The sequence below is a fragment of the Tursiops truncatus genome, chromosome 8 (assembly GCF_011762595.2).
Source record: "Tursiops truncatus isolate mTurTru1 chromosome 8, mTurTru1.mat.Y, whole genome shotgun sequence".
In the NCBI taxonomy this organism is placed as follows: Eukaryota; Metazoa; Chordata; class Mammalia; order Artiodactyla; family Delphinidae; genus Tursiops; species Tursiops truncatus.
Window position 1 is genome coordinate 101226103 of NC_047041.1, and position 27878 is coordinate 101253980.

General features: G+C 50.5%; 1 protein-coding gene across 3 annotated transcripts; it reads left to right on the forward strand.

Annotated features, from left to right (window-relative positions):
* Nucleotides 1-22: 22 nt before the first annotated feature.
* CAPN1 (calpain 1) lies at nucleotides 23-27724 on the forward strand. Of its 3 annotated transcripts, none has more exons than XM_033861029.2 (22): nucleotides 23-623; nucleotides 1352-1619; nucleotides 1739-1808; nucleotides 2073-2191; nucleotides 3846-3979; nucleotides 4067-4235; nucleotides 5081-5164; nucleotides 5514-5599; nucleotides 5956-6030; nucleotides 6159-6319; nucleotides 20797-20981; nucleotides 21874-21885; nucleotides 22678-22889; nucleotides 23012-23051; nucleotides 23627-23692; nucleotides 23783-23840; nucleotides 24634-24698; nucleotides 25098-25166; nucleotides 25425-25503; nucleotides 26127-26243; nucleotides 26523-26581; nucleotides 26949-27724. In XM_033861029.2, exons 2-22 carry the CDS (start codon nucleotides 1353-1355, stop codon nucleotides 26973-26975), a joined length of 2154 nt encoding a protein of 717 aa, XP_033716920.1. In that variant the 5' UTR covers nucleotides 23-623; nucleotide 1352; the 3' UTR covers nucleotides 26976-27724. The 3 variants fall into 3 exon arrangements, with proteins under 3 accessions (XP_033716920.1, XP_073665246.1, XP_033716919.1); XM_033861028.2 differs by lacking the exon at nucleotides 23-623 and adding an exon at nucleotides 869-1106; XM_073809145.1 differs by lacking the exons at nucleotides 23-623; nucleotides 21874-21885; nucleotides 22678-22889; ... (7 more) ...; nucleotides 26523-26581; nucleotides 26949-27724 and adding exons at nucleotides 713-1106; nucleotides 21283-21726.
* Nucleotides 27725-27878: the final 154 nt, after the last annotated feature.

A 27878-nucleotide genomic window follows, 5' to 3' on the forward strand; every position in this document is an offset into this window, starting at 1 on the left:
AGGTAATCTCGGCCCCGCGCTTAGGGCGCGCGGGGCCGGGGGCGGAGGGACAGCTGCGGCCCCGCGGAGGAGGGGCGCAGGGGGGACGGGCCCGGGGCTGCGGGAGGCGGCGCCGCCGGGCCGGACTCCCGAGAATGTCCTCTGGGGGCGCCGCGTGGGGTGGGGCCGCCGGGCCCTGCAACTCGAGCTGTTGCCCCTGGTTAAAAATACCCCCTGTCCTGTCCTCTCCCTCCCCATCCCCCGCGGTGCCCTTCCGTCCCGGCCCCAGCCCTCCCCACCCCGACTGGCGCTGGCCCCTCCCCGGGGACAACTCTGCCTTTTACTAATTTGTCCTCTCGCGCAGTTGGCCCGGCGTCTGCGGAGGGAGGGGCGGGGAGACACCGTGAGTTAGAGAGACAGTCTGAGGAGGTGCCCGAGAGACAAGGGAGGGCAGAGAGGAAGCGGGGCTGGAGCCCGAGGAGGAGGAAGAGAAGGGGCAGAAGGAGGGAGGGAGGGAGGAGGGCGGAGGGGCCGCGGGAGGAGGGCGGGGAGGAGCGCTCTTCCTGGTTGGGCCCTGTCCTCAGCTGCCACCGGGGAAGCCAGCCGCAGGGACCGCAGCGACCCCCCGAACACTCCTCCCCCAGGTAAGGAGGTGGGTGGCCGGGCCGCTGTTCCCGAAGCCTGGCCACTGCTCCCGGGCTGAGGGGCTGCCTCTACCCCGGGCTCTCTGAGTGCCTGGAACTGGGGCAGCGGCTGGGGAAGCCGCACAGCTCCGGCGCCCGCCCCAGCCTGCGTTCCTAACTGCCTCCAGGGGCCGGGCTGCGCTGGGCTGGGGGAGGGCCGGAGGGGGAAGGACTGAGACGCAGCAGCCCTGATCATTCAACCTGTCTCAGGAGCTTGGGGAGGGGGACCCCGACTGCCTGGAGTACTCAGCCCCCAAGCCAGGGAAAGGGGCCAGTGTACGGGAGCTCGGCTAGTTTGAGGAGGGGGGTTACAGGCAGGCAAACGGTCAGAGGCCTTCCCTGGGGTCTCCCACCTTCCTGGTTCCTTGTGCTATTTCGGGCTCCGCCCTTCCCCAACCTGACTAGCTGACCACAGGACTGCAGACCCAGGACAATGGGCATCTGGTAAAAGAGAGGTGGTAGCACTGGGTGGGGGTAGGGAGATGGTGGCCACCATACCTGGGGGGATGGGAAGCCCCCTCTCCAGGGTTGTGGGAGCAAAGGGAGGTGGCAGCCCTGATTCAGTGAGAGGAGCAGTGGGGGCGGGGAACCCCAGGTCTGGGGAGGAAGGAAAGCAGTGTTAGCAGACAGGAGTCCCAGCTCTAGTCCTGGGAAGGCCTGGGTTCTGAGCAGACCCATCTCTCCCACAGGATGACTGAGGAGGTCATCACTCCGGTGTACTGCACCGGGGTGTCTGCACAAGTGCAAAAGCAGCGGGCCAAGGAGCTGGGCCTGGGCCGCCATGAAAACGCCATCAAGTACCTGGGCCAGGATTATGATCAGCTGCGGGTTCACTGCCTGCAGAGTGGGGCCCTCTTCCGTGATGAGGCTTTCCCCCCAGTGCCCCAGAGCCTGGGCTTCAAGGACCTGGGCCCTAACTCCTCCAAAACCTATGGCATCAAGTGGAAGCGTCCCACGGTGAGAGGGGCCACCCTGGGTGGGATTCAGTTTACCCCCTTCCTGGGTGAGGAGTGGGACTAGGACTCCAGGTCCCTAGGAGGGGCTGGCCCAGAGACAGGACTCTGGGTCTCTTGCAGGAGCTGTTCTCAAACCCCCAGTTCATCGTGGATGGAGCCACCCGCACAGACATCTGCCAGGGAGCACTGGGTAGGCCCTGGGGCGTTTTGAGTGTTTTTCCAAAGTAGTTCCCTATACCCGTTCCTTCCTGCTCTGCCTCAGCCCCTCCCTTCTGCAAGCCCAAGCGGGCTCTGGCTATCAGTGCTGGGGCTGGTTTGCCCAGATTCCTGGGTCTTTTCTGTAAGTTGAGGGGAGCCCTGCCCAGGGAACCCGTTTCTCCCCAGCATGGCACTCGTGTGCACCATTGGGCGCAGATTGGTAGAGCAGGCCTGACGTGGCTCTTTCCCATCCCAGGGGACTGTTGGCTCCTGGCGGCCATCGCCTCCCTTACCCTCAATGACACCCTCCTGCACCGAGTAGTTCCACATGGCCAAAGCTTCCAGGATGGCTATGTCGGCATCTTCCATTTCCAGGTGAGGAGCCCCACATGCACCTTGGGCAAGGGGGGTGAGGGAGAGAGGGGTAGCAGGCACTGCAGGTGGTGGGGACACTGAAGTTAGGGTGGCTCAGGGCCACACCTTGCAGGGCCAGCCCTCCCTCTCGAAAGTATTGCGTGTGACCTCTTGATTCCATCTCCGATCCGTCATGTGTGAGAATCTGTCATGTGTGAAACGGCTGGGCAGGTATTTCGGCTGGCAGCTTTCCTGGACGCTTGTGCACATCGGGGGAGAACAGTGCTTAGAAGAGTAGAAAGATCTCTGTGTTATATCCTGTGGGACAAATCGTTTTCCTCCTCAGGGTCTCAGTTTCCCTATCTGAGAAACAGAGAGTGTTCTCCCGGGAAAACCGACCAGCACATGTGGCCATCTACGCCCTTGGCATCAGTCCACCCACCCACCCACTCCCAGCTCCGCCTGCACTTTGGCAATCGCCAGCCTCTTAGAGAGCCTTGCAGAAAAGAAAGACTCGGGATTAAGCCTATTTAAACCAGCGTTTCCTGATGTTGTTTGCGCACGGCCCATTTTTCAAATCACACTAATGAATTCTCAGTAGGCTGGTTTTGGGAGAGACACACCCCCAGGAAGCCTGGATGAGAATCTCTGGCCCCAGTGTCCTCTCCTTCCGCCTAGCCAGGGAGCCCCTTGCCCTACCTCGTCCTCATCCGCCTCGGCGCCTAAGGCTTGGCTTGCAGGACCCACCGTGCGGTGGCAACTACTGTGGCCAAGTGCGGCACCTGCCAGCGTTGGCCCACCGGGGCGTGGCCTCACCGCCCTTTCCCCACCCTCTCCCCTCACTCCACCAATCCGCTCCTCCCCGGCCTCTGATTGGCCCGTTCACTCCCTCACAGACAGTGCGGTGGGCCCACCTCCTCCCCTCGCCCCCTTGTTCAGCGCACACACAGCCCCGAATGCCAATGCGGTAGCACTGAGTCACTTTTAGCCTCGGGCCGACTCCTACCTCTCTGGGAAACTTGGCCCTCAAGGCATCTATGAACCAAACCCTGCGGTTTGCTGTCCACCTTGTGGTTGAAGGATCTGGATGACGCATTTTTATTCCACACCTAATTTACATAGGTATCCGCAGCCCCCCTACACACACACACACACACACACACACACACACACACACACACACACACACACACACACACACACACACACACACACACACACACACACACACACACACACACACACACACACACACACACACACACACACACACACACACACACACACACACACACACACACACACACACACACACACACCATGGCCTAGAATGGGGAGAGGGGAAAGGCAGGGGTCATGGCCTTAAAAGGTTCCGGGAGAGTCAAGGCCCACGGGCTTTGCAACCTCTCCATCCCTTGGTCTGTTTCAAAAAATATCAACAATGCTGCCCTAAAAACTACCTTCCTAATCTTCTTTAGTTTTCCCATGAGGAAGGCATTGCTGTTCCCTTTTGTGGAGAGGGAAAGTGAGGCTCAGAGAGGAGAAGTTGCTCAGATCCCGTGTCTAGGATATACGACCTAGAATCAGGTGTCTAGTAGGTGGGAGAGCTGCTGAGGCGTAAGCTCAGGCCCCGGGGATCTCAAAGCAGCTACTCACTATGCTTCTCTTCCCCCAGCTGTGGCAGTTTGGGGAGTGGGTGGACGTGGTGGTGGATGACCTGCTGCCCACCAAGGACGGGAAGCTGGTGTTCGTGCACTCTGCCCAAGGTAACGAGTTCTGGAGTGCTCTGCTGGAGAAGGCCTATGCCAAGTGAGTAGAGGCCCAGCGAGAGCTCCAGGCCACCCCCAGAGTGTGGGGTCCCGCTTGGTACAGAGTGCTGACCGGGGCCTCCCACAGGGTGAATGGCAGCTACGAGGCCCTTTCAGGAGGCAGCACCTCCGAGGGCTTTGAGGACTTCACAGGTGGGGTCACCGAATGGTATGAGCTGCGGAAGGCGCCCAGCGACCTCTACAGCATCATCCTCAAGGCGCTGGAGCGAGGCTCCCTGCTGGGCTGCTCCATTGATGTGAGTGCGCTCCATCCTGTGACCTGAGCCTCCTAGTGGCTCCCTTTCCCTACCCAGCCCAGCCTCAGACTCGCTGCAGGCTTGGCTCCAGACCCCATCCTTCACCTCACACCATCCCCGGATCCTCACCCAGCCACGCCCATCACTTCAGTCGCATCTTCCACCTCCATGCCTGGCGTCATCCTGGTCCCCAAAGCCTCAGACCTCAGCTTGTTTTCCTCACTTCAGCTCCTTGTTCCTGTCATCTAAGGCCTTGCCTGTCTGCTCTCCAGTTCGCAGCCTCAGACCTCAGCTCCTTCCTAGTGCCGGCTCCCGTGGGCCCCCGCTTCTTCCCGTACTCCATTCACTCCCTCAGTTGCTTTTCTGCTCCCACGACTCAACCTCAGACCTCCTTCATCCTTGATGTCAGCCTCCACCCCCACCATCACTGCATCCTCCACTCCAGCCCCGCCCCCATGCTATTCCCCAGTCCTACCCGACTCTAGTCTGTTCTCCGCCCTCTTCTCCACCTCACTGTGTCCCTCCACACGAGGTCTTCTGAGGACCTCGTGGCTCTGTGGTGAGGCGAGGGGCTATGCATGGCTGTATGTGTGTGTTCATGCATGTTTGCACAGGGTCTGGCCAGCTGTGGCCAAAAGCAGTGTCAGTGGGGTGCCCAGGCCCCGCCACCAGTGGTAACATTGGTGGAGTAGCAGGCAGCACCCCTTCCAGGGGCTGAGATGGGATCAGGGTTCCTGCCTATCACTTTGCATAGCTGTTGTGTGTGCAAGGGAACGCCAAGACTCAGGGTTCATCTCCTGACCGGGGATGGGGACACTGGCCATAGTATGTGTGTCTTTCTGCAGATCTCCAGCATTCTGGATATGGAGGCTGTCACCTTCAAGAAGCTAGTGAAGGGCCATGCCTACTCTGTGACCGGGGCCAAGCAGGTACTGCCCCACGTGGAGGTCTTCCCTGCAGGGCCGTCCCTGCTTCCTTGTCTCTCTGGCCCGTGGCCAGGGCTGTGGGAGAGGCCGACTCTTCCTTTGACCTCCTGCAGCACCTTTTCTATCTCCTGGGGACTCTCATCCAGAGATGTTTATCTTGTGCCCCCCCGACTTACCCTAGTTTGTGCACATAGCTGCCTTCCTCAGCAGGTTACTCCCCATCAGGCTTCTCAGCTGTGCTTCCCATGGTGGGTGCTGGGTGCTGAGCTGGGCTCGGCGAGGGTGAGGTGGAGGGAAGGGGTGCTAAAAGTGTGTACCAGAAGCAGACACTGATGGGAGCTCTGGGGAACAGGTGAACTACCAGGGCCAGATGGTGAACCTGATCCGGATGCGGAACCCCTGGGGCGAGGTGGAGTGGACAGGAGCCTGGAGTGACGGGTGAGGGGCTGCGGACACTGGCCAGGGAGGCTGGGGGAGGCTGTTCAGTGCCACTGGCATTTCTGCTGGGGGCTCTGCCAGCCCAGGGTGGGCTCAGGATTGGACAGAGGGGCCCATCTGCATATGACTGGGTCTGAGGACCGCCCTGACAGAGCTCAGGCTGTGCGGGCCGCTGTGCCCAGCCTGTGAGCATCGTCGGGGCATCTGACCCGGCCCCTATAAGACAACTGGGACTGGGATCTCTGGACTTGGCCTGGAGGAGGCCTCCTGACCCGCGCCAGGGGAGGACAGGCCTCAGGGACAGAGGCTGGGCAGGTCAGTGGCCGGCAGCCCCTGGCAATGCCCTTTCCCCACAGCTCCCCGGAGTGGAACAACGTAGACCCTTATGTTCGGGAGCAGCTCCGGGTCAAGATGGAGGACGGGGAGTTCTGGTGAGCAGCCCCCTCTTCAGTCTTGGGGACAGGCACCCCAGCTCCCAATCCCCCCAAACCGAGCCGTGCCACGTCCCTCAGTGCCCTGGCTGGGGGCCCTGGCTCACCTCTCACCTCGACCCCCCCAGGATGTCCTTCCGAGACTTCATGCGTGAGTTCACCCGCCTGGAGATCTGCAACCTGACGCCCGACACGCTCAAGAGCCAGAGGTTCCGCAACTGGAACACCACCCTGTACGAGGGCACCTGGCGGCGGGGGAGCACCGCGGGGGGCTGCCGCAACTACCCAGGTGACCTGGCCTTGAGAGCGCAGGGGGGCGGGTCTGGGCCCTGCTGCCCCGGACATGTCTTCTCTCTGAGCCTCGGTTTCCTTGCCTGTAAGGTAGGGGTAGTTGTGCTGACCTCGTGAGTTTGCTTTGAGGATGAAATATTGAATGTCCTTGTAAATTCCAAAGAGCCACATTTGATTCCCTTGCTGGGGTCTGAGCCAGAGTGCTGACAAGGGGAGAAGGCTTCGTTGCCGTCCAGCCACCTTCCTGTCACTCCTCATTCCGAGACCTTCCTCCTGGCCCACTGTCTCCCTCATTGATTCTCTGTCACCTTTCCCTGGGCGTCTAGATCCGTGGGGTATCCTTCCTCTCCCATCTCGCCTTCTCTTCTTACCAGGCTAGAGTCCTCATCCTTACCAGGTTGGAGTCACCATTTTAATCTTCCCTCTGCAAACGCTCGAGTTTCCCGGCCCCTTTGTCCCTCTGCCCCATAACCCTAGTTGAACCCTCTCCACCGGCTCCAGAACCGCTGACTGTGCCTGGAGAGAAGTTACACACCTGGGGCAGTATTTTCCCTGTAAATTCACAGACGCAAACCTCAGTTGTGCACTTTGCATGACCCCAGCAGCTCCTATGAGTACGTTCCCACTCTCTCCTCAGACCTGCCTCCACTGTCACTCTCATCTGATTTCATGGGACACCCGTCCCATTCCCACCCCCAAATCCCCCAGCCTGACTGGACCTGTGCCCGCCTTTGCTGCCTTGCCGCCCGGGACAGTGGCAGAACTATCCCTGCTCGTGGGGACCCCGCACCTCTGCTCCGGACTCCCTTCTCCCTCACTCTGAAAGCCTCCCGCTCCTTCATCTGTCACCTCTCACTCTGTGTCGTGATGAGAGAACTGCCTGCCTCAGAACAGTCGCCTGTCTCTCGACCCACTCCCCCACCCATTTCTCTGCTCCCCTTCAAAGTGAAATTTCTCAGCAGTGCTGCCCTCAGCGTTTCCTTGCTCGCTTCCAGTTCAGTGTTTAACCCCCTCCAGTCCAGCTTCCACCCAACCCCGGTGCTGCAGCGTCTCACTGGCCAGCTTCGGCTGTGCCGCGTCCACCACTACAGCTCTGCTCTCATGACCTGCCCCTGTTAGCAGTTCTCAGGCTGGCTCACAGCCCTCTGTTTTCAAGCATTCTTCTCCCTCACAGGGATCTAATTTCATCAGTTTTTCTCCAAACAGATGACCACTGTTCCCTGTACCACTTATTGAGAAGTCTATCCTTTCCCTGCAACGCCAGCCCCATCATACAGTTCCCACGTATGTGCGGGTCTGTTTCTGAGTTGCTTTTCTGTCCCTTGGCCTATCCCACTGCCAAGAGTGCATTGATTTAGTAGCTATAGATTTATAGGTCCTGAAATTGGACAGGATGAATTCCTTCTTCAGGAGTCTCTTAGCTCTTCGTGCTCCTTTTTTTGTTTTTTCTATGGGAATTTTAGGATCAGTTTACCAAGTCCTACAAAAAGCCCTTTTGAGATTTTACTTTGGAATTGGATTGACTCTGCAGACCCATTTGGGGAGAATTGACATCTTTACAATTTTGAATCTTCTTATCCAAGAATGTGGTATATCTCTTTATTTATTTAGGCCTTCTTTAATGTCTTTCATCATAAAGGACTTATACATCTCTTGAAATTTATTCCTAGATACGTTATCATCTTGTTGCTGTTGTAAATGGTATCTCTTTTAAAATTACCTCTCCCAAGTAGTTGCTGATACTGTAGCATGCAGCTGACCTTTTAAGTTTATGCTGTATCCAGCAAACTTGTTAAACTGTAGTTAACTTTACTCATTTTTCTGTAGATCCTTTTTGCTTTTCTAACTGACAGTATAGTATCTGAGAATAGTGATGAATTTGTTTCTTTTCCAATTCTTATTACTTTTGTTGCATTTTCTTGTTTAATGTGCTGGCCAGGCCTGCAGCATGCTGACAAGCACTGGCTATGTCCTGGTATTACCCCTCTCTCAAAGGAAAAGGGTTTTTTTTTGTTTTTTTTTTTTGCTGTACGCGGGCCTCTCTCTGTTGTGGCCTCTCCCGTTGCGGAGCACAGGCTCCGGACGCGCAGGCTCAGCGGCCATGGCTCACGGGCCCAGCCGCTCCGCGGCATGTGGGATCTTCCCAGACCGGGGCACGAACCCGTGTCCCCTGCATCGGCAGGCGGACTCTCAACCACTGTGCTACCAGGGAAGCCCAAAGGAAAAGTTTTTACTAGTAAATGTTGACTGTAGATTTCATCACTAAAAACTTTTCTACTCTAGGTTTTTGGTTTTGTTTATACATTTATTTATTTATTTTTGGCTTTGTTTGGTCTTCGTTGCTGTGTGCAGGCTTTCTCTAGTTGCAGTGAGCGGGGTCTGCTCTTCGTTGCGATTTGCGGGCTTCTCTCTGCGGTGGCTTCTCTTGTTGTGGAGCACTGGCTCTAGGCGCTCAGGCTTCAGTAGTTGTGGCGCACGGGCTTAGCTGCTCCGCGGCATGTGGGATCTTCCCAGGCCAGGGCTCGAACCCGTGTCCCCTGCATTGGCAGGCAGATTCTTAACCACTGCACCACCAGGGAAGCCCCTTGTTTTCATTTTTGTATGAACCTTTTATCAGATTAATGAAGCTTAATGTTATTAAATACTTTATTATTAGAATTAGCTTTTTTCTTCTATCTGTTAAAAAGGTAAGTTACACTGATCACTTTTCTAATATTAAATTAACCTTACATTCCTGAGATTAAAAACAACAGAGTCAGGCTTCCCTGGTGGCGCAGTGGTTGAGAGTCGGCCTGCCGATGCAGGGGACACGGGTTCGTGCCCTGGTCCGGGAAGATCCCACATGCCGCAGAGCAGCTGGGCCCGTGAGCCATGGCCGCTGAGCCTACGTGTCTGGAGCCTGTGCTCCGCAACGGGAGAGGCCACAACAGTGAGAGGCCCGCGTACTGCAAAAAAAAAAGAAAAAAGAAAAGAAAACCAGAGTCATGACATAACTTTTTTTATACAATAATTTTACATCCATGTTCATGACTGAGGTTTGCCTATAGTTTTCCTTTCTCATACTTACCTTGTCTAGTTTTGGTATTGGTGCTGTATTTGGCTGGCAAAGTGAACTGGGAAATGTTTTCTCTTTTTCTGTTTTCTAGAAGAGTTTGTATAAGGTGGGTATGATTTTTTGCTTGAATGTTTGGTGGAACTGGTCTATAAAGCTGTCAGGCCTGCTCTTTTATTTGTGTGAAGATTAACTTTTGTTATTGAGTATCTTTAATGGTGATTGAATTATTCAGGTCTTCTATTTCCTCTTGAGACTCTTTTGATGAGTTTTATTTTCTAGAAGTTGATCCTTTGCATATTGTTTTCACAATTATTAGCGTGAAGTCATGCTTAATATACCATACCTCATCTGTAATGATATCATCTCTTTTATTGGTAATGTTGCTTGTTGGCATTGTCTCTTTTGTTTTTACTAATCCTGTGAGGGGTTTGTCAATATTAGTCTTTAAAGAGAAATGACTTTTTTACTTTATTGATCCTTTTTAGTTTTTTTTCTATATTATTAATCTTTGCTTTCTTGCTTGTTATCTCATTCCTCTGCTTTCTTTGGATTTATTTTTAGACTTTATGACATCTTTTTTTTCTTTCCAGTTTTATTGTGATGTAATTGACATTCAGCACTGTGTAAGATGCACAGCGTAATGATTTGACTCACATACATCATAAAATGATGACCACAGTAAGTTCAGTGAACATCTGTCATCTCATATAGATACACCATTAAAGAAATAGAAAAAATGTATCTTTTCCTTGTGATGAGCACTCTTAGGCTCTTAGGGTTTACTCTCTGCACAGCTTTCATATATAACGTATAGCAGTGTGAATTCTATTTAACATGTTGTACATTGCAGCCCTAGCACTTATTCACTTTAAAACTGGAAATGTATACCTTTTGACCACCTTCATCCAATTCCCTCTGCCCCCACCCTTTGCCTCTGATCACCACAAATGTGATCTCTTTTCCTATGAGTTTGTTTGTTTGTTTGTTTTTGAAGGATAATTGAACTACAACGCTATGTGAGTTCCTGGTCCACAACATAGTGATTCGATATTTCTGTACATTTCAAAACCATCACTACAATAAATCTAGTTGTCGTCTGTCACCATACAAAGATATTACAAAACTACTGATTCTATTCCCCACACTGTACCTTTCATATCTGTGACTCATTTATTTTGTAATTGAAAGTTTGTACCTCTTAATCTCTCTTACCTATTTGTCTTCTCTCTCTCTCCCCCTCCTCTCTGGCAACCACCTGTTTGTTCTCTGTATCTCTGACTCTGTTACTGTTTAGCTGTGTTTTTTCATTTGTTTTGTTTTTTTAGATTCCACATATAAACAAAATCATCCAGTATTTGTCTTTTTGAATTAGTGTTTTCATTTTCTTTGGAAAAATACTCAGGAGTGGAATTGCTGGATATCATGGTAGTTCTATTTTTAATTTTTTGAGGAATCTCCATAGTGAGGAATTCCATTTTGAGGCGTCTCCATGTTCTCCATAGTGGCTGCACCAATTTACATTCCCACCAACAGTGCACAAGGGTTCCCTTTTCTCTACATCCCTGCCAACACTTATTTGTTGTCTTTTTAATAATAGCCATTCTGACAGGTGTGAGGTGAAATCTCATTGCGATGTTGATTAGTTACGTTGAGGATTTTTTCATGTGTTCTTTGGCCATCTGTATGTCTTCTTTGGAAAAATGGCTATTCAGTTCCTCTGTCCTTTTTTTTTTTTTTTTTTTTTTTTTTTTTTGCGGTACGCGGGCCTCTCACTGTTGTGGCCTCTCCCGTTGCGGAGCACAGGCTCTGGACGTGCAGGCTCAGCGGCCATGGCTCACGGGCCCAGCCACTCCGCGGCATATGGGATCTTCCTGGACCAGGACACAAACCCATGTCCCCTGCATCGGCAGGTGGACTCTCAACCACTGCGCCACCAGGGAAGCCCGGGTTGTTTGTTTTTTTTTGATGTCGAGTTGTATGAATTCTCTGTATGTTTTGGCTATTAACTCCTCATCAGATATATCATTTGCAAATTTCTTCTCCTGTTCAGTAGGCAGTCTTTTCATTCTGTTGATAGTTTCCTTCGCTGTGCAAAAGCTTTTTAGTTTGATGTAGTCCCGTTTGTTTATTTTTGCTTTTTTTTCCCTTGCCTGAGGAGACATATCCAAAATAATATTACTAAGACCCATGTCAAAGAGCCTACTGCCTATGGCTTCTTCTAGAAGTTTTATGGTTTCAGGTCTTACCTTTAAATCTTTAATCCATTTTTAGTTTATTTTTGTATATGGTGTGAGAAAGTTGTTGAGTTTCATTTTTTTGCATGTAGCTGTCCAGATTTCCTAACATCATTTATTGAAGAGGCTGTCTTTTCCCCCATTTTGTATTCTTGACTCCTTTGTCATAAATTACCCATATAAGTGTGGGTTCATTTCTGGGCTCTCTTTTCTGTTCCATTGATCTATGTGTCTGTTTTTGTACCAGTACCATACTGTTTTGATTACTGTAGCTTTGTAGTATAGTTTGAAGTCAGGGAGTGTGATATCTACAGTTTTGTTCTTCTTTCTTAAGATTGTTTTGGCTATTCAAGACCTTTTGTGTTTCCATACAAACCTTAGAATTATTTGTTCTAGTCCTGTGAAAAATGTCATTGGTATTTTGATAGGGATTGCATTGAATCTGTAGATTGCCTTGGTAGTATGGTCATTTAAACAATATTAATTCTTCCAGTCCATGAGCACAGTATATCTTTCCATTTGTGTCCTCTTCAATTTATTTTATTAGTGTCTTATAGCTTTCCAAGTACAGGTCTTTTACGTCCTTAGTTAGATTTATTCCTAGGTATCTTATTCTTTTTGATGCAATTGTAATTTTATGACTTCTTAAATTAGACACTTATTTCATTAATTTTTTTTCTGTGTATGCACCTAAAATGATAAATTTCCCTCCAAGTGTACCTTTGAGTTACACAATTTTGACATGTAATGTTTTTAAGAATTGTAATACCATAAAATTCACACTTCTAATGTGTACAATTCAGTCATTTTAATATGTTCACAATGTTGTGTGATCATCACCATCACCTAACTCCAGAACATTTTCACTGCGCTCAAAAGAAACCCTGTATCCATTAGAAGTCATTCCCTAACCCTCTCACCCACCAGCCCTGTAACCACTAATCTAATTTCGTCTTTATAGATTTGTCTATTCTGGACGTTTCATATAAATGGAATCATGCAATATGTGGCCTTTTGTGCCTGGCTTTTTTCCCTTAGCATCACGTTTTCAAAGTTCATCCATGTTGTAGTGTGATCAGTACTTCATTTCATTCGTAGGGCTGAATGATATTCCATGATATGGATAACACCACATTGTGCTTATTCATTCCAAAGTTGATGAATTGTTTCCAGTTTGGGGCTATTATCAGTAATGCTGCTCTGAACATTTATGTACATGTGTTTGTATGAGCATATGTTCTCTTGGGTCTAAAGTAGGAGTGAAATTTTTAGGTTGTATGGTAACTCCATGTTTAACTTTTTGAGGAACTGTAAACTGTTTTCCAAAGTGGCAGCCGTTTTACTTTCCATTTTACATTCCTCCTAGCAGTGTATGAGGGTTCCAATTTCCCCACATCCTCATTAACACTTATTGTCCAACTTTTTTATTATAGCCATCCTAGCAGGTGTAAAGTGGTATCACATTGAAGTTTTGATTGGCATTTCCCTAATGACCAATAATGTTGAGTATATTTTCATGTATTTATTGGCCATTTGTATGTCTTTTTTGGATGGTCTGTTCAAATAGTTTGCTCATTTTTAAATGCAGGGGTTTTTTTGTTGTTTTTTTGGTTTTTTTTTTTTCACGGTACGTGGGCCTCTCACTGTTGTGGCCTCTCCCGTTGCGGAGCACAGGCTCCGGACGCGCAGGCTCAGCGGCCATGGCTCACGGGCCCAGCCGCTGTGCGGCATGTGGGATCTTCCTGGACCGGGGCACGAACCCGCGTCCCCTGCATCGGCAGGTGGACTCTCAACCACTGCGCCACCAGGGAAGCCCTGCCCATTTTTAGATCGGGGTGTCTTTTCATATATTTTTTAAATATATAAATATCTTTGTATATTCTGGATGTGAGCCTTATGAGGTAGACGGTTTGTATGTATTTTCTCCCATTCTGTGGGTTGTCTTTTCATTTTCTTGATAGTGTCCTTTGAAGCACAGAAGGTTTTAATTTTGATGAAGCCCAATTTTTATTTTTTCCTTTTGTTTCTCATGCTTTTGGTGTCATAATCTAAGAATCCATTGCCAAATCCATGGTCATTTGTCTTTGTGTCTTCTTCTGAGAGCATTATGATGTTAGCTCTCTTATATTTAGGTTGTTGATCCATTTTGAGTTAATTTTTGTTTATGGTGTAAAATAGGTACCCAACTTATTTCTTGTGCTTGTGGAAACCCAGGTGTCCTAGCATCATTTGTTGAAATACTGTTCTTTCCCCATTGAATGGTCTTGGCACCCATGTCAAAAATCAATTGGCCATTTACGTATGGGTTTACTTTTGGACTTCAGTTGTGTTCTTTTAGTCTGTATGTCTATTTTTATTCCAGTACCACACCATTTTGATTATTATAGATTTGTAGTAAGTTTTGAAGTCAGGAAGTGTGAGTCTTCCAACTTTGTTCTGTTTCAAGATTGTTTTGGCTTCTGGGCCCCTTACAATTCCCTATGAATTTGAGGATCTGCTTTTCACTTCTGTGGGAAAAGGTTGTTGGAATTTTAATAAGGATTGCATTGAATCTGAAGATCACTTTGGGTAGTATTGACATCTTAATAATATTAAGTCTTCCAATCCATGAAGATATGTCTTTTGACTTTTCTATGTCTTCTTTAATTTGTTTCAGCAATGTTTTGTAATTTTCAGTATACAAGTCTTTCAACTCCTTGGTTAAATTTATTCCTAGGTATTTTATAGTTTTGGATGCTATTATAAAGAAATTGTTTCCTTAATTTCCTTTTTGGATTTTTTCATTGTTGGTGTATAGAAACACAACTGATTTTTATATTCTAATGTAATCTGCAACTTTGCTGAATTTGTTATTAACTCTAAACTTTCTTATGGATTCTTCAGGTTTTTCTATATACAAGATAATGTCATTTGCAAGTAGAGATAGTTTTCTTCTTCCTTTTCAATTTGGATACTTTTTCTTTTTCTTGACTAACTGCTCTAGCTAGAACTTCCAATACAATGTTGAATAGTGGTGGTGCAAGTGGGCATCTTGTTCTTGATCTTGGGGGGAAAGCTTTCATTTTTTTTTTTTTCACCACTGAGTATGATATTAGCAGTGGGTTTTCTATAAGTGCCCTTTATCATGTTGAGGAAGTTCCCTTTTTTTTTTTTTTTTTTTAGGAAGTTCCCTTTTATTCCTAAATTTCTGAATTTTTAAAATAATTTATTTATTTAATTTATTTATTTTTGGCTGCACTGGGTCTTCATTGCTGTGCACGGGCTTTCTCTAGTTGGCGGCAAGCAGGGGCTACTCTTTGTTGTGGTGTGCAGGCTTCTCATTGCAGTGGTTTCTCTTGTTGCACAGCACGGGCTCTAGGCACATGGGCTTCAGTATTTGTGGCATGCAGGCTCAGTAGTTGTGGCTCGTGAGCTCTAGAGCATAGGCTCAGTATTTGTGGCACATGGGCTTAGTTGCTCCGCGGCATGTGGGATCTTCCCGGATCAGGGCTCGAACCCCGTGTCCCCTGCATTGGCAGGCGGATTCTTAACTGCTGCGCCACCAGGGAAGTCCTGAATATTTTTATCATGAATTTGTTTTGGAGTTTGTAAAATGCCTTTTCCATGTCAGTTGAGATGGTCATGTGTTTTTTTTTCCCTTTGTCCTATTAACATGATGTATTACATTGGTTGATTTTCTTATGTTGAACCATTCTTGCATTCCTGAGATAAATCCTATTTCATAGTATGTAATCTTTTTAATATACTGTTGGATTTGGTTTGCTAGTATTTTGTTGAGGATTTTTGTATCGATATTCATAAATGTTACTGGTCTGTAATTTTCTTTTCTTGTGATGTTTTTATCTGACTTTGGTATCAAGGTAATGCTGGCCCCTTAGAATGAGTTAGTTTATCAAAAGAAATAGTAATGTAAATGAGAAATCACATAGAATAGTAATTAAAGCACTGTGTACCTGTATTGAAAAAGAAAGAACTGAAAACAATTGCCTAATTTTCCACCTTAAGAAACTAGTAAACGAGCAAACTAAACCCAAAGCAAGCAGAAGAAAGCCAAATAAATGAAACAGAGAAACAATAGAGAAAAATCAATGAAACCAACAGTTGGTTCTTTGAAAAGCTCAGCAAAAAGTGCAAACCTTTAGCCAAACTGAACAAGAAAAAAGACAAGAAGGCTCAAATTACTAAAATCAGGAATTAAAGAGAGAACATCACTATCAACCCAACAGAAATAAATGATTTATAAGAAAATACTGTGAACCATTGTATGACAACAAATTAGATAACCTAGATGAAACTGACAAATTCCTAGAAAGAAACAAACTATGAAAATTGACTCAAGAAAAATAAAAAATCTGGATAGACCTGTAACACTTAAGAGATTGAATCAATAATCAAACCTCCCAGTTACTATTTTATTGTTGATTTTTAACTTAATTTCCTTGCAGTCAGAAAATATGATCTATATGAGATCATAGGTTTGAAATAAACAGAAGCTGGTGCTGTGGCCCAGCATGGGGTGAGTTTTCATGCATATTCACGTGTTCTTGAAAAGACTGGCTAACACATATATTGTGTTAGCACTCCTGTAAATATTTTAAATATAACAACCTGCTTACCTTTCACACTGACCCTATGAGGGATGTACTACATTATCACTATTTTACAGATAAGGAAAGTGAGACACAGAGTGATTAAGCAATTTGCCAAAGTCACTAATAAGTGGCAGAGCTGGGATTTGAACCCTGTCAGTGTGAACCTGGAGCCTGTTTTCTTGACCAGTATACTGTTCTCTGAATGTTAGGGGGAATCTTCTATAATTGTTCATTATATTAAACTTACTGATTACTTTGTCTGCTTAATCTATCCATTATTGGAAGAGGGATAATAAAATCTCACACCATCTTGCTGGCTTTGCCAATTTCTCCCTTTATTTCTGTCCGTTATTTTTCTTTGCATATGTTGAGCTAGGTGCATCTAGTTTAAAATTGATATAAGTTCCTAGTGAATTAAACTTTTTTTTTTTTTTACTATCTAGTGACCACCTTCATCTTTAGTAATTCTTTTTACATTCAAGTCTGTTTCAGTCTGTGTTACTATGCTGCTGCAGTTTTCTGTTAGTTACTACTAGTACTTTTGTGGTATGTTTTGTTATACTGTTTGATGTCTGATCTTTCTACAGCTCAGTGTTTTAGTTATCTCTCATAAATAGCATATAACTGATTTTTTTAATAGCTGAATTTGGAAAACATTGTCCTTTGATTGGAAAGTTTAATCCATTTACATTCATAGTGATTACTGATATATTTGGAAAGTTTAATCCATTTACATTCATAGTGATTACTGATATATTTGTATTTATTTCAGCAGACTTACTATGCATTTTCGATTTGTCCCTCCTGCTATGCCTTCTTTGGGGTTGAATTTTTTCTTTTCTCTTTGCTTGTTTTTCCCTCTGTGAGTTTGGAAGACAGAAGAGCTTGCTTAATAAGTTCCAAAGTTAGTTGATCAGTATCTTTACCCTCCACCTGAATAATGTAAAGACTTGAGAATATTTAAGTTGGATCTTAAATATTTGACCCTCCCTTTGTTCAATCTGCTATCCTTAGCTAGTATTTTAATTCTTAACAGTTTCCTGCCTGTCCTAAATTAGCACCATCATCATCCCCATTATTTGGTATAGCCCATATTTGTTTGATTACCCACATAATATCAGTATTTTTGCTCACTACTCTCATGAATGGTGAGACCTTTCATCTGAGATCATTTTCTGCCTGTCTGAAATATATCTTTTTGAATTTCTTTTACTGAGGGTCTTTTGGTGATAAACTTTCTCGGTACTTGTATAAAATGCCTTTATAGAGTGCTCATTCTTGACAATTCTCTGGATATAGAACTCTGAATTGACATTACTTTCGCTTCCCTGAATATGCTATATTACTCTTCACTGTGCTTCCACTGTCACTATGTGAGTTGGGAGTCTGTCTACCATGCCTTCTGAAATGGTTTGTCTTTTCTCTCTCTTAAGATTCTTTTTCTTTGATATTCTACAATTTGACCATGATGTGTTGAGGTGGGGATTTCTTTTTATTATGCTTTGGATTTGTCGAGCTCCCTGTGTATGAAGATTGATGTCTTTCAACAATTCTAGAAAATTGTTAGCCATGATCTTTTAGAATATCACCTTCCTACTCTCTTTATTTTCTTCTTTTGGAATGCCAATCAAATGTAAACTGGACCCCCTCAGTCAACCCTCCAGATCTCTTAACATCTCTTAAATGTTCCATCTCTGAATGTCCCTGGATTGCATTCTGGGTAGTTTCTTTAGATCCATTCTCAATGCACAAATTTTCTTTTTTGCTGTTGGTTAATCCTTCCGACAAATACTTAATTGCACTTGAAAAATTTATTTCTGGAAGTGTTAATGGCTCTTTTTCTAATCTGTTCATCCTTGCTCATGTATTTAAGCATCTCATTTATTTCTTTAAGTATAGTAAGCCTAGTCTTCCATATTCCGTGTCTGATAATTTCAGTATCTGGAGTCTTGGTGAGTTGTTGTTTGTCGCTGCTCATCCTCAGCCATCATGAGGTTCATCCGTTGTGGCTGCTGGTTCTCAACCTTCTGAGGTTTTTGGCTTATTTGTATTTGACCTAGAAGTTTATCTTCAGGAGTTGTTTGAGTTATTGGATGAAGTTAAGTTCCTCTAGTGTTTCTGCCAGAAGTTTATCTTCAGGAGTTGTTTGAGTTATTGGATGAAGTTAAGTTCCTCTAGTGTTTCTGCCAGTCACCTGAGATACTCCCGACCCAGGACTCTTAAAAATAAATTTTCTCCTTAATGTTTTTTTGTTGACCTCATGGGCAGCATGAATTAAATCTGCAAGCTCATGAGAAGGCTGGCTTGTGGTTATAAATCCTCAGAGAATGTTCTACTTCCTCCCAGTGGTTTTATTTTTCTTTCACACTTAACACTGCTGGCATTCCTCACGGGGCTTCCAGTTTTATGGCTGTGATCTCCTACTGGACCTTATCTCCTGCCCCTGAGCCCAGGCAGGACTCAAGGCCTCTAGGAGTCTGCAGAAATCCTTTGGCATTATTTACCTTTCATGGCTCCCAGTTTCCATTTTTTAAAACAGCTTTTTTGAGATATAATTCACATACCACATAATTCACCCATTTACAATGTAAAATCCAGTGTGGCCTTTACTATATTCACAGAGTTGTGCACCCATTATTACATCAATTTTAGAACGTTTTCATTACCCCCGAAAGAAAACCTATACCCCCTGGCTGTTACTCCCAAGCCCCTCCTCCCCCTCATTTCCAGGCTACCACTAATCTACTTTCTGTCTCTATGAATTTGCTTGTTCCCGACAATAATTTAATATAAATGGAATCATACAACACGTTGTCCTTTGTGACTGGCTTCCTTCACTTAGCATAATGTCTTCAAGGTTCATCCATGTTATGTAGCATGTGTCAGTACTCCATTCCTTTTAATTGCTGAATAATATTCCATTGTTTGGTTATATCACATTTTGTTTAAATTGGGTTGTTTCTACCATTTGGCAATTATAAATAATGCTACTTGGAACAGTCACATGTTTTGTGTGGGTGTATGTTGTCATTAATCTTGGATATACACACACACACACACCCCCAGAGGAGTGGAATCGCAGGGTCATATGGTAATTCTGTGTTTTACCATTTGAGGAACTGCCAGACTATTATGCAAAGTAGTTGCACCATTTTACGTTCCCACCGGCTATGCTTGAGGTTCTGATTTCTCCACATCCTCGCTTATTTTTTTAAATTTTTTTAAAATAATTTTATTTATTTTTGGCTGCGTTGGGTCTTCATTGCTGTGCATAAGCTTTCTCTAGCTGTGGAGAGCAGGGGCTACTCTTGGTTGCAGTGCACGGGCTTCTCATTGCAGTGGCTTCTCTTGTTGCAGAGCACAGGCTCTAGGCGTGTGGGCTTCAGTAGTTGTGGCACACAGGCTCAATAGTTATGGCTCATGGGCTCTAGAGCACAGGCTCAGTAGTTGTGGTGCACGGGCTTAGTTGCTCCGCAGCATGTGGGATCTTCCCAGACCAGGGCTCAAACCCACGTCCCCTGCATTGGCAGGCGGATTCTTAACCACTGCGCCACCAGGGAAGTTCCCACATCCTTGCTTATTATCTCTCTTTTTGATTAATGTTAATTTTGTATGTGGGGAGGGGGAAATGCTGGACTTATTGGTGCCTTTAAAAAGAATTGCATATTCTCTCCGGCACTTGGTTGTTTTAGTCAGGAGGATTGTTCAGGCAGCTGAATCACTAAATTGCCAGAAATGCAAGTCCCCCTCAGCCCTTGCAGCTCAGTGGCCTCCTCTCAGACCCTGCTTTCTCTCGCCCTCTTCTAAGTCACTGTCCACACAGCAGCCACCTTTTTTTTTTTTTAATATTTATTTATTTGGTTGCGCTATGTCTTAGTTGCAGCAGGCAGGCTCCTTAGTTGCGGCTCCAGGGCTCCTTAGTTGCAGTTTGCCGGCTCCTTAGTTGCAACAGGCGGGTTCCTTAGTTACGGCAGGAGGGCTCCTTAGTTGTGGCACGTGAACTGTTAGTTGCAGCATGCATGTGGGATCTAGTTCCCTGACCAGGACTCACACCCGGGCCCCCTGTGCTGGGAGCACGGAAAATTTAATCCACTGCGCCACCAGGGAAGTCCCTGCAGCCACCTTCTAAAATCCTGATCCAGTCATGCCCCTCCCACTGTAAACCTGTCAGGGAGTCCTTTTGGCCTTTGATTCAATCCACACTTCTTATCACCGACCCTGCTTCCACCAACGTCTGCCAACCTCCCTGGATCCCCTGTGCTCACTGGAGGCCCAGGTGTGGGTCTTTTCTTCTCCCTCTGCCTAGGCTTCCTAGGCTCAAATGTCACCTCGAAGATTCCTTCCCTGCCCGACTTCAGCTTGCTTTCTTTGTAATTGTTCCATTAACTAACCTGACTTGTTCATGCTTTGCCTCCGCTTCGTTCTGGAATGGAAGCTCATGAGGGCAGGGACCCTGTGTGTCCCTGTGGCACATCTGTCACTTGGCACACGGTGGCCACAGTAAAATTTGTTGAATGAATGAAAACATGGGGGAGGGAAGGCTTGGGGGCACTGCTCTGCTTCTCCTCTGATCCTGCCTCCCTACCTCCTGCAGCCACCTTCTGGGTGAACCCCCAGTTCAAGATCCGGCTGGAGGAGACGGATGACCCAGACGACGACGACGACTACAGGAGTCGGGAGTCAGGCTGCAGCTTCCTGCTCGCCCTCATGCAGAAGCACCGCCGTAGGGAGCGCCGATTTGGCCGCGACATGGAGACCATAGGCTTCGCTGTCTACGAGGTGAGCGAGCGGGCGGATCGCCCAGCACCCGGTAGAGAAAGCGGCCTCCCGGCAAGCACCGCCAGGGGGCGCCAGGGGCGCCAGAGGCCCAGGCGGCGCCCGCCCATCCAGAGCCGACTGGGGCCAGTCACACCCCTGAGGCACGCAGCCCTAGACTGAGCCTTCGGGAGGCACCTGCTGAGGCGCTCCGCCAGGACTGGGGCAGCCAGGGGCCTAAAATTCATCCCGTGAGGCAGATGGAGGATGAGGAAGATGTTTAGCTAGGAGAGGGGAAGATTCTGCAATTCTCCCCTGTCCTTAGAGGCTGCATGGCTGCTTTCGGGCAGAGGGATCTGCCTTAGCTGACACCTGGGAGGAAGACTTTGACTCAGTTTCAGAAAGAAGTGGGCAAGTGGTCTTCCCTGAAGGAGTAGTGAGCGCCCTGTCTTGGAAGTATGTATGCAGAGGCTGGCCGTGGAGGGCCCTGCTTCACGCACTATATTCAAGACAGAAACTTCTGGATCTCCCTGGTGGGGGTAAAGGACAGTCGCAGCCTCAGCCCAGGCCCACGGTCCCTCTTAGCAGATTGGGGTGGACCTCCAGTGTCCCTGGGCCGGAGGACTCTGCAGTTGGCCGCCCCATGGGGCAGTCCTGGAGGCTCTGGTTCAGAGCTGAGGTGCAGGGCATTCCAGGAACAGAGGGCCCTGCCTGGGCCTCCCTCCTGGGGTCCTGGGGTCCCTCTCTGGAATGAATACAGGTCTGGTCAACACTGGCCCCTGTCCAGGACCCTGTCTCCTGGTCTTTTCATCCCATCATTTTCATCTTAAGAACTCAGGGCCGCTGCCCAGCACACACCACAGCATCTGCCCCTGGGCCAGGCAAGCATCTCTAACTTCCCTCGTCTCTCTGGCAGGTCCCTCCGGAGGTAGGTGTGGCATCTGACTCGCCTGGATTTACACACCCTTGAACACACATGGCCCAATGGTGCCCAGAGGGAGCAGGACGGCGGCAAGCCCACACGTAGAGAGCTAAGAAGTCTCCTCATCTTGGGGCTAACACAGTGCCCCCACCCCCCTGCCTGCTGTTCAGTGGGCAGAGCAAACACTGTCCTCCTGGGGGTCAGAGCAGGTAATAAGTAAGGGAGCTGGATTTGAACCCTGGCCCTCAGAGCCCCACCTGATGCGCACCCGTGAGGCTCTTCCTGTCTTACTGTCACACTGAGGCCGTCTGGGGTGCTGGCTAGGAGCAGGTTGGTAGTGGGCTGAGTGTTCTGTACCCTTGGGCAAGTTGCTTAGGCTCTAAGCCTTGGCGTCAGTGTCTGTAAAATGAGTTGTCATGAGCATTAAGTGAGGTGACGTGTAAAAGGCCCTGCAGTGTCTGACGCAGGGGAAGCTCCAGGTAAGGATAATGAGAAAGTTATTTCATGGTGTCACAGTATCTACATTCACCTCATGGTGTCTCCTCCCCTCCACCCGGTGCAGTAGGCAGGGCTGTTACCCCCATTTTACAGATGAGGTAACAAGCACTGTGACTTGTCAGGGTCGGGTAGCCTGTGGGTGACGGAGCCGTGACACAGCTCTCCAGCCGCTTGGCCAGAACCTGGAGCCTGGGGTCTGGATCTGGGTCTGGTTCTGGCTGGATCTGGGTCTGGGGGCAGCTCCTAAGGGTGGGCTGAGCGGGCAGCTGCAGCCCCCGCTCCCTCCTTCCCTCCCGCCAGCTGATGGGCAGGCCGGCCGTGCACCTGAAGCGGGACTTCTTCCTGGCCAACGCGTCTCGGGCCCGCTCCGAGCAGTTCATCAACCTGCGGGAGGTCAGCACCCGCTTCCGCCTGCCACCCGGGGAGTATGTGGTGGTGCCGTCCACCTTCGAGCCCAACAAGGAGGGCGACTTTGTGCTGCGTTTCTTCTCAGAGAAGAGCGCTGGGACCCAGTGAGTAGAAGGGCCCCCCACCCCGCTCTCTGCGCGCCCCCCATGCCCCTCCTGCCCCCCCCACGCCCCTCCTGCCCCCCCCCCCACTGCTGACTGGCCCCCTGTCTCCCCACCCTCTGCAGAGAGCTGGATGACCAGATCCAGGCCAATCTCCCTGACGAGGTACGTGCCCTGCCCCCACCAGCCACCCTCCTCCTCTCCCTCACCCTGGGTGTCCTGTGCCCTGGGCTCCGGCTGGCAGCGCAGAGCCCCTCCTGGCAGGAGCCGTAAGAGTAATACTGATCCCTCATTTGCCCAGCACTTTACAGTTTGCAAAGGACTTTGTCATAATAATGGCACAGGGTCCCCGGGTTCTTGCTCTCTGCTGGGTCTGTGCTGAGCTCTTTACCTGGGTCACCCCGTTTCCTCCATAACAGCTGTGTCAGGGTACTGTCACTACCCTCTCAGTGGGAAACTCAAGTTCAGAGAGGTTAAGGAACTTGCCCAAGGTCGTGCAGCAGGGAATCAAAGCCTCACTGTTCATCATTGAGCTGACCTTCACTCTCCACATTTAGGCCACAGAGGCCTGGACAGGGATAGAGTAGGGGCCAGGTTCCCATTTCACAGATGAGAAGAGTGAGGCTCAGAGGTGAAGTGCCACATAGCTGATGAGTGGTCCCAGCCCTGCCTCCAGCAGCTCCCATGCAGGGGCCAGGCTGGGGTGCCCCTGACCTGCTCTCCCCTGCTTCTCCATCCAGCAAGTACTCTCAGAAGAGGAGATTGATGAGAACTTCAAATCCCTCTTCAGACAACTGGCAGGAGAGGTAGGCTGGGCGTGGTGGACGGGTGGTCGGGGGCACCGAGGGGCAGCCTTTCCCCAGAGTGGAAAAGGCTCCTCCTCCCTCTTCCCCCAGGACATGGAGATCAGCGTCAAGGAGCTGCAGACCATCCTCAACAGGATCATCAGCAAACGTGAGCACCCTGAGCGGCTGCTCTCCACCCCGTGTCCTGCTTCCCACCCCCCCTACCCCCCCACCTCCGTTCCTCCAAACTCCAGAATCTAGCCTTCTGCTCCCACCCTGGGCTGAACCCAACCCCTTGGTCTCCGTGGGTGGGGCACCCTCCACCACCTTTCTGAGCCCTGCTCACCGACCCTTTTTCCTCCCAAACTCCTCATGCCGTCTTGCTGCTCTCCGTGCCTGAGCGCTGTGCCTGGTGTGATTAGAAGCTTAGCCGGCTGCTGACAGCACCTTAGGGCCAGTGTGTGGGCGCCCCTTCCTTCAGAAGGCAGGTGGCCGGCTTCACTCCCCAATGTGCAAAACTGAAGGCAACTGCCCTTCAACCTTCCCTTTGCCCCCGCCTCTGACCTCTCACCTCCGACCTCTGTGCATGCTGCTCCCTCAGCCCAGAGCCCCTCTCCTGCTCTTCTCACCCTTCGGGGCCTGCAGCAAACCCCACCCCTGCCGTGACCGCCTATGCTGCACGTTGCTACTGTGTTTCTTTCACTTATACTTAGCACTGTTCCTTTTCACTCGGGTCTAATGGTGGTGTTGACGTGCCTGTTGGGACACCGGCTTGACTGCTAAAATACCTTAAACTCTTTTTTCTGATGATGGAAACAATCCTACATACCTACTAGCCTAGACTTTACACACCAGGGGACAGAAATGGTGCCTCCCGGACCCTTGTCCCACCAGTGTGCCCAGCACGGGGCAGCCCCAGGAAGCTGGCTGGGTTGAGGTGTTGGGACTGGTTTTTCTTGCAGACAAAGACCTGCGGACCAAGGGCTTCAGCCTGGAGTCCTGCCGCAGCATGGTGAACCTCATGGACGTATCCTCCCTTCGCTTTTGCCTCCTGAGCCGGCCTTTGGGGTGGGATGTAGGCATGGGGAGAGCCCTGAGTGACCCATCCCAGGAGCAGCGCAGAGAAAGGGACAAGTGTGGACAGACCAGTTCCTTCCTGGCATCTTCCCATTGATCGGGGTGGGGCGGGGACCGAGGCACAGGCCTGTGTTGAGTGAGAGGCGGGCAGGGCCTCGTCTGCAGGTGACCCTGAGGCTGGTGCTCTGTTTGCGCCCCTCCCAGCCACCCCGATTCAGGCCTGGCCCCAGGCAGCTGTCTGCGGGCTCCTGCCCCTTCTCCCCTCCCCCTCCTCGTCTTGCTCTCCCCGGTGCTCACTCACCCAGTGCCTGGTTTAAGCCGTGGAGTTTTCTTCTTAATGGCCGCCCAGCGTGACGGCAACGGGAAGCTGGGCCTGGTGGAGTTCAACATCCTGTGGAACCGCATCCGGAATTACCTGGTAGGTGGTCCCTGCTGGCAGCACCCTCCCCTCCTCTGCAGCCTCAGTCACAGCGGGCGGCCGGGCTCCGGCTCCCAGACCAGCTGTGTGGACCAGGCCCTTGCCCTGGGTCTGCCTCTCCGAGCCCACATATCCCAGTGGCTGACCCCCTTCGGGCCTCTCCCCTCCACCCTCGTCAGCCCTCCACCCTGGGCAGATGGGAAGGGCTGGATGCTCGCCAAGCCCTCACCCTCTGCCCCCCACCCCCACCCCCCCCAGTCAATTTTCCGGAAGTTTGACCTGGACAAGTCGGGCAGCATGAGTGCCTACGAGATGCGGATGGCCATCGAGTCTGCAGGTGAGGCCTGAGGGCTGGTGGCCCTCGTGGAGCCCCAGGGAGATGGCCCTGGCTCGCTTCTCTGACAGCTACCCAGGGCGGTGGCCCACCCACTAGCCCTTGTCCCTGGGGGGGTGATGGCAATGGTGGTGAAGCAGTAACAGCCATCTACTGCCTTTCTCTCCTGGTGACTGAGCCAGGCGCTTTATCAGCACTTCCTTTTGTTCTGACTGCAGCCTCATGAGGATAGGGTCTTTTATTATCCCATTGAGCAGAGAAAAGTGCAGCTCAGAGAGGGGTAGTGACTGGCCTGAGGCCACACAGCCAGGGAGGAGTGGAGCTGGCCTCCAGAGCTTCCAAAGGGAGCAGTGCAGGGCTCATCCTCAGTCCCATGTCAGGATGAGGCCAGGGCATTCAGAACAAATGAAACTGGACCCTGGGCCCTGATGGCCAGCACCTGCTTCCCTGGGGCAGTCTGGGTCCTCAAGCTCCCTCTGGACCAGCACTTGCCCAGCTCCTGGCCCTGCCCAGGCGGTCTTCATGCCCCCCAGCCCTGGGGCTCACCCTGCCCAGCGTCAGTCCCCCTCTCCGCCCCCTCTGGCCCGGCTGCACGTCCCTGGCCCTCACCTGCTCTCCTGCGCCAGGCTTCAAGCTCAACAAGAAGCTGTACGAGCTCATCATCACCCGCTACTCGGAACCCGACCTGGCTGTGGACTTCGATAACTTCGTGTGCTGCCTAGTGCGGCTGGAGACCATGTTCCGTGAGTGTCCCCGTCGGCTTCAGTCCCCAACTCGTCCCCAACGAGGGTCTTGGGGAGGTGGGGTCCAGGCAGGCTGAGTGCCAGGCGACACAGAGTTGGGTGGGAACTCTGGAGGGGGCTCTCGAGCAGCAGGAAGGGCTGCTCCCCGGCTGTGAGGGTGAGAGAGCTTGCGGCGCTGTGGGGAGGTGGGGGTGAGGCAGGAGGTGGGGCCTGGTCCTGGCCCTGCCTGAAGGTCCCACTGAGTTCTCAGCCCCATGTCATCATTTCTTGAACACACAGGGTTTTTCAAGACTCTGGACACGGATCTGGATGGAGTCGTGACCTTTGACTTGTTTAAGGTGGGGCTGTCCTCCAGTCCGGTTGGGGAAGGTACCCAGGGGCAGTGTTTTCTTACCCTCCTGGGCTGGAGGCTGCGGCCTTAGCGCCAGCCCTAAGGCCGGCCACCTGGGTCCTGCAAGGACACGCTTGGGTGTCTGGGTCCTGGGGAGGATGGGCCAGACCCCTGGAGGCCTGTACAGGAGCCAGCAGCCTGGGCTCCCAGGGGTCGAGGAGGTAAGAGAGTGCCCCGCCCCCTCCCCGGGAGGGTCCCTCTCCCACCTGCCCTCAGGGGGGTGAGGAGATGGTGACTCCTGAGCCATGGAGCTGGGAGGCCGGACTTGGGGTTTCTGCCCTGGCTGACCCCTCTCTCCGCCCTCTGCCTGGCAGTGGTTACAGCTGACCATGTTCGCATGAGGGGCTCTTGCACGAGCCCCTTGCTGTGCTTCTCTGCCCTCCTCGTCTGCCGGGCCGTGCCTTCCCGCCACGCCACACCAGGCCCCGCCACACCAGGCCCCGCCAGCTGCAAGTGCCTTCCTTGGAGCAGGAGGCGGCCTCGTCCTCCTCGTCCTCACTTCCCGGCCGCCCCGGTTCCTTTGTTCTGGGCAGAGCTGCGTGGCCCTCCCTGCCTCCACTGGCCACGGGCTCAGATGGACGCCCCCAGCCCCTCTGGTTGCCAAATCGGGAAGGCAGCTTTTGCTAGTTCCTGCCTCACGTGGGGCCCCAGGGGGAGCTGACGACCCCAGGCCTCTGGACATCCTGATGTGTCCCCTCCCCTCCCTCCACAGGCCACCCATTCCACCCCCAAGCCCACCACGCCCCAGCTGCAGCCTTTAAACTATAACCACTAGCTCTGCACAGCCTGCTGTCTAGCCGTGCGGAGCGCTCTCCCAGCTGGGGCGTCCTCCGCAGGGCTGGGAATGAATGCCTGTTCCTTCCTGTGCTGAAGCCAGTGCCCCCCTCTGCCCCACATTCCCGCCAGCCCTGTCCCCACTTGCCTGCGGGGTGGTCAGGCCTTCCCTCCCTCCCTCCCTCCTTTTTTATATTGGTGATTTTAAAGGGGCCTCTGTGGGGACTGAGAGGGTGCCAGAGGCACCTGGGCATGGGGTGGGGCAGTCTCATGTTTCCATGCAGAGAAACCCCAAATAATAAAGGAAACGGCCCCACCTTTGACTCTGGAGTGTGTTTCTGCCTACACCTGCTGCCCAGGAGGGCACAGCAAGCCTTGTCCTGCAGGGACTCTGCTCAGGGCCTCACACCCGCCCCTGCCCTGCCCTCCATCCCCTTCCCCATCGCCCTGGAGGCTGCACCTCTGCTGGA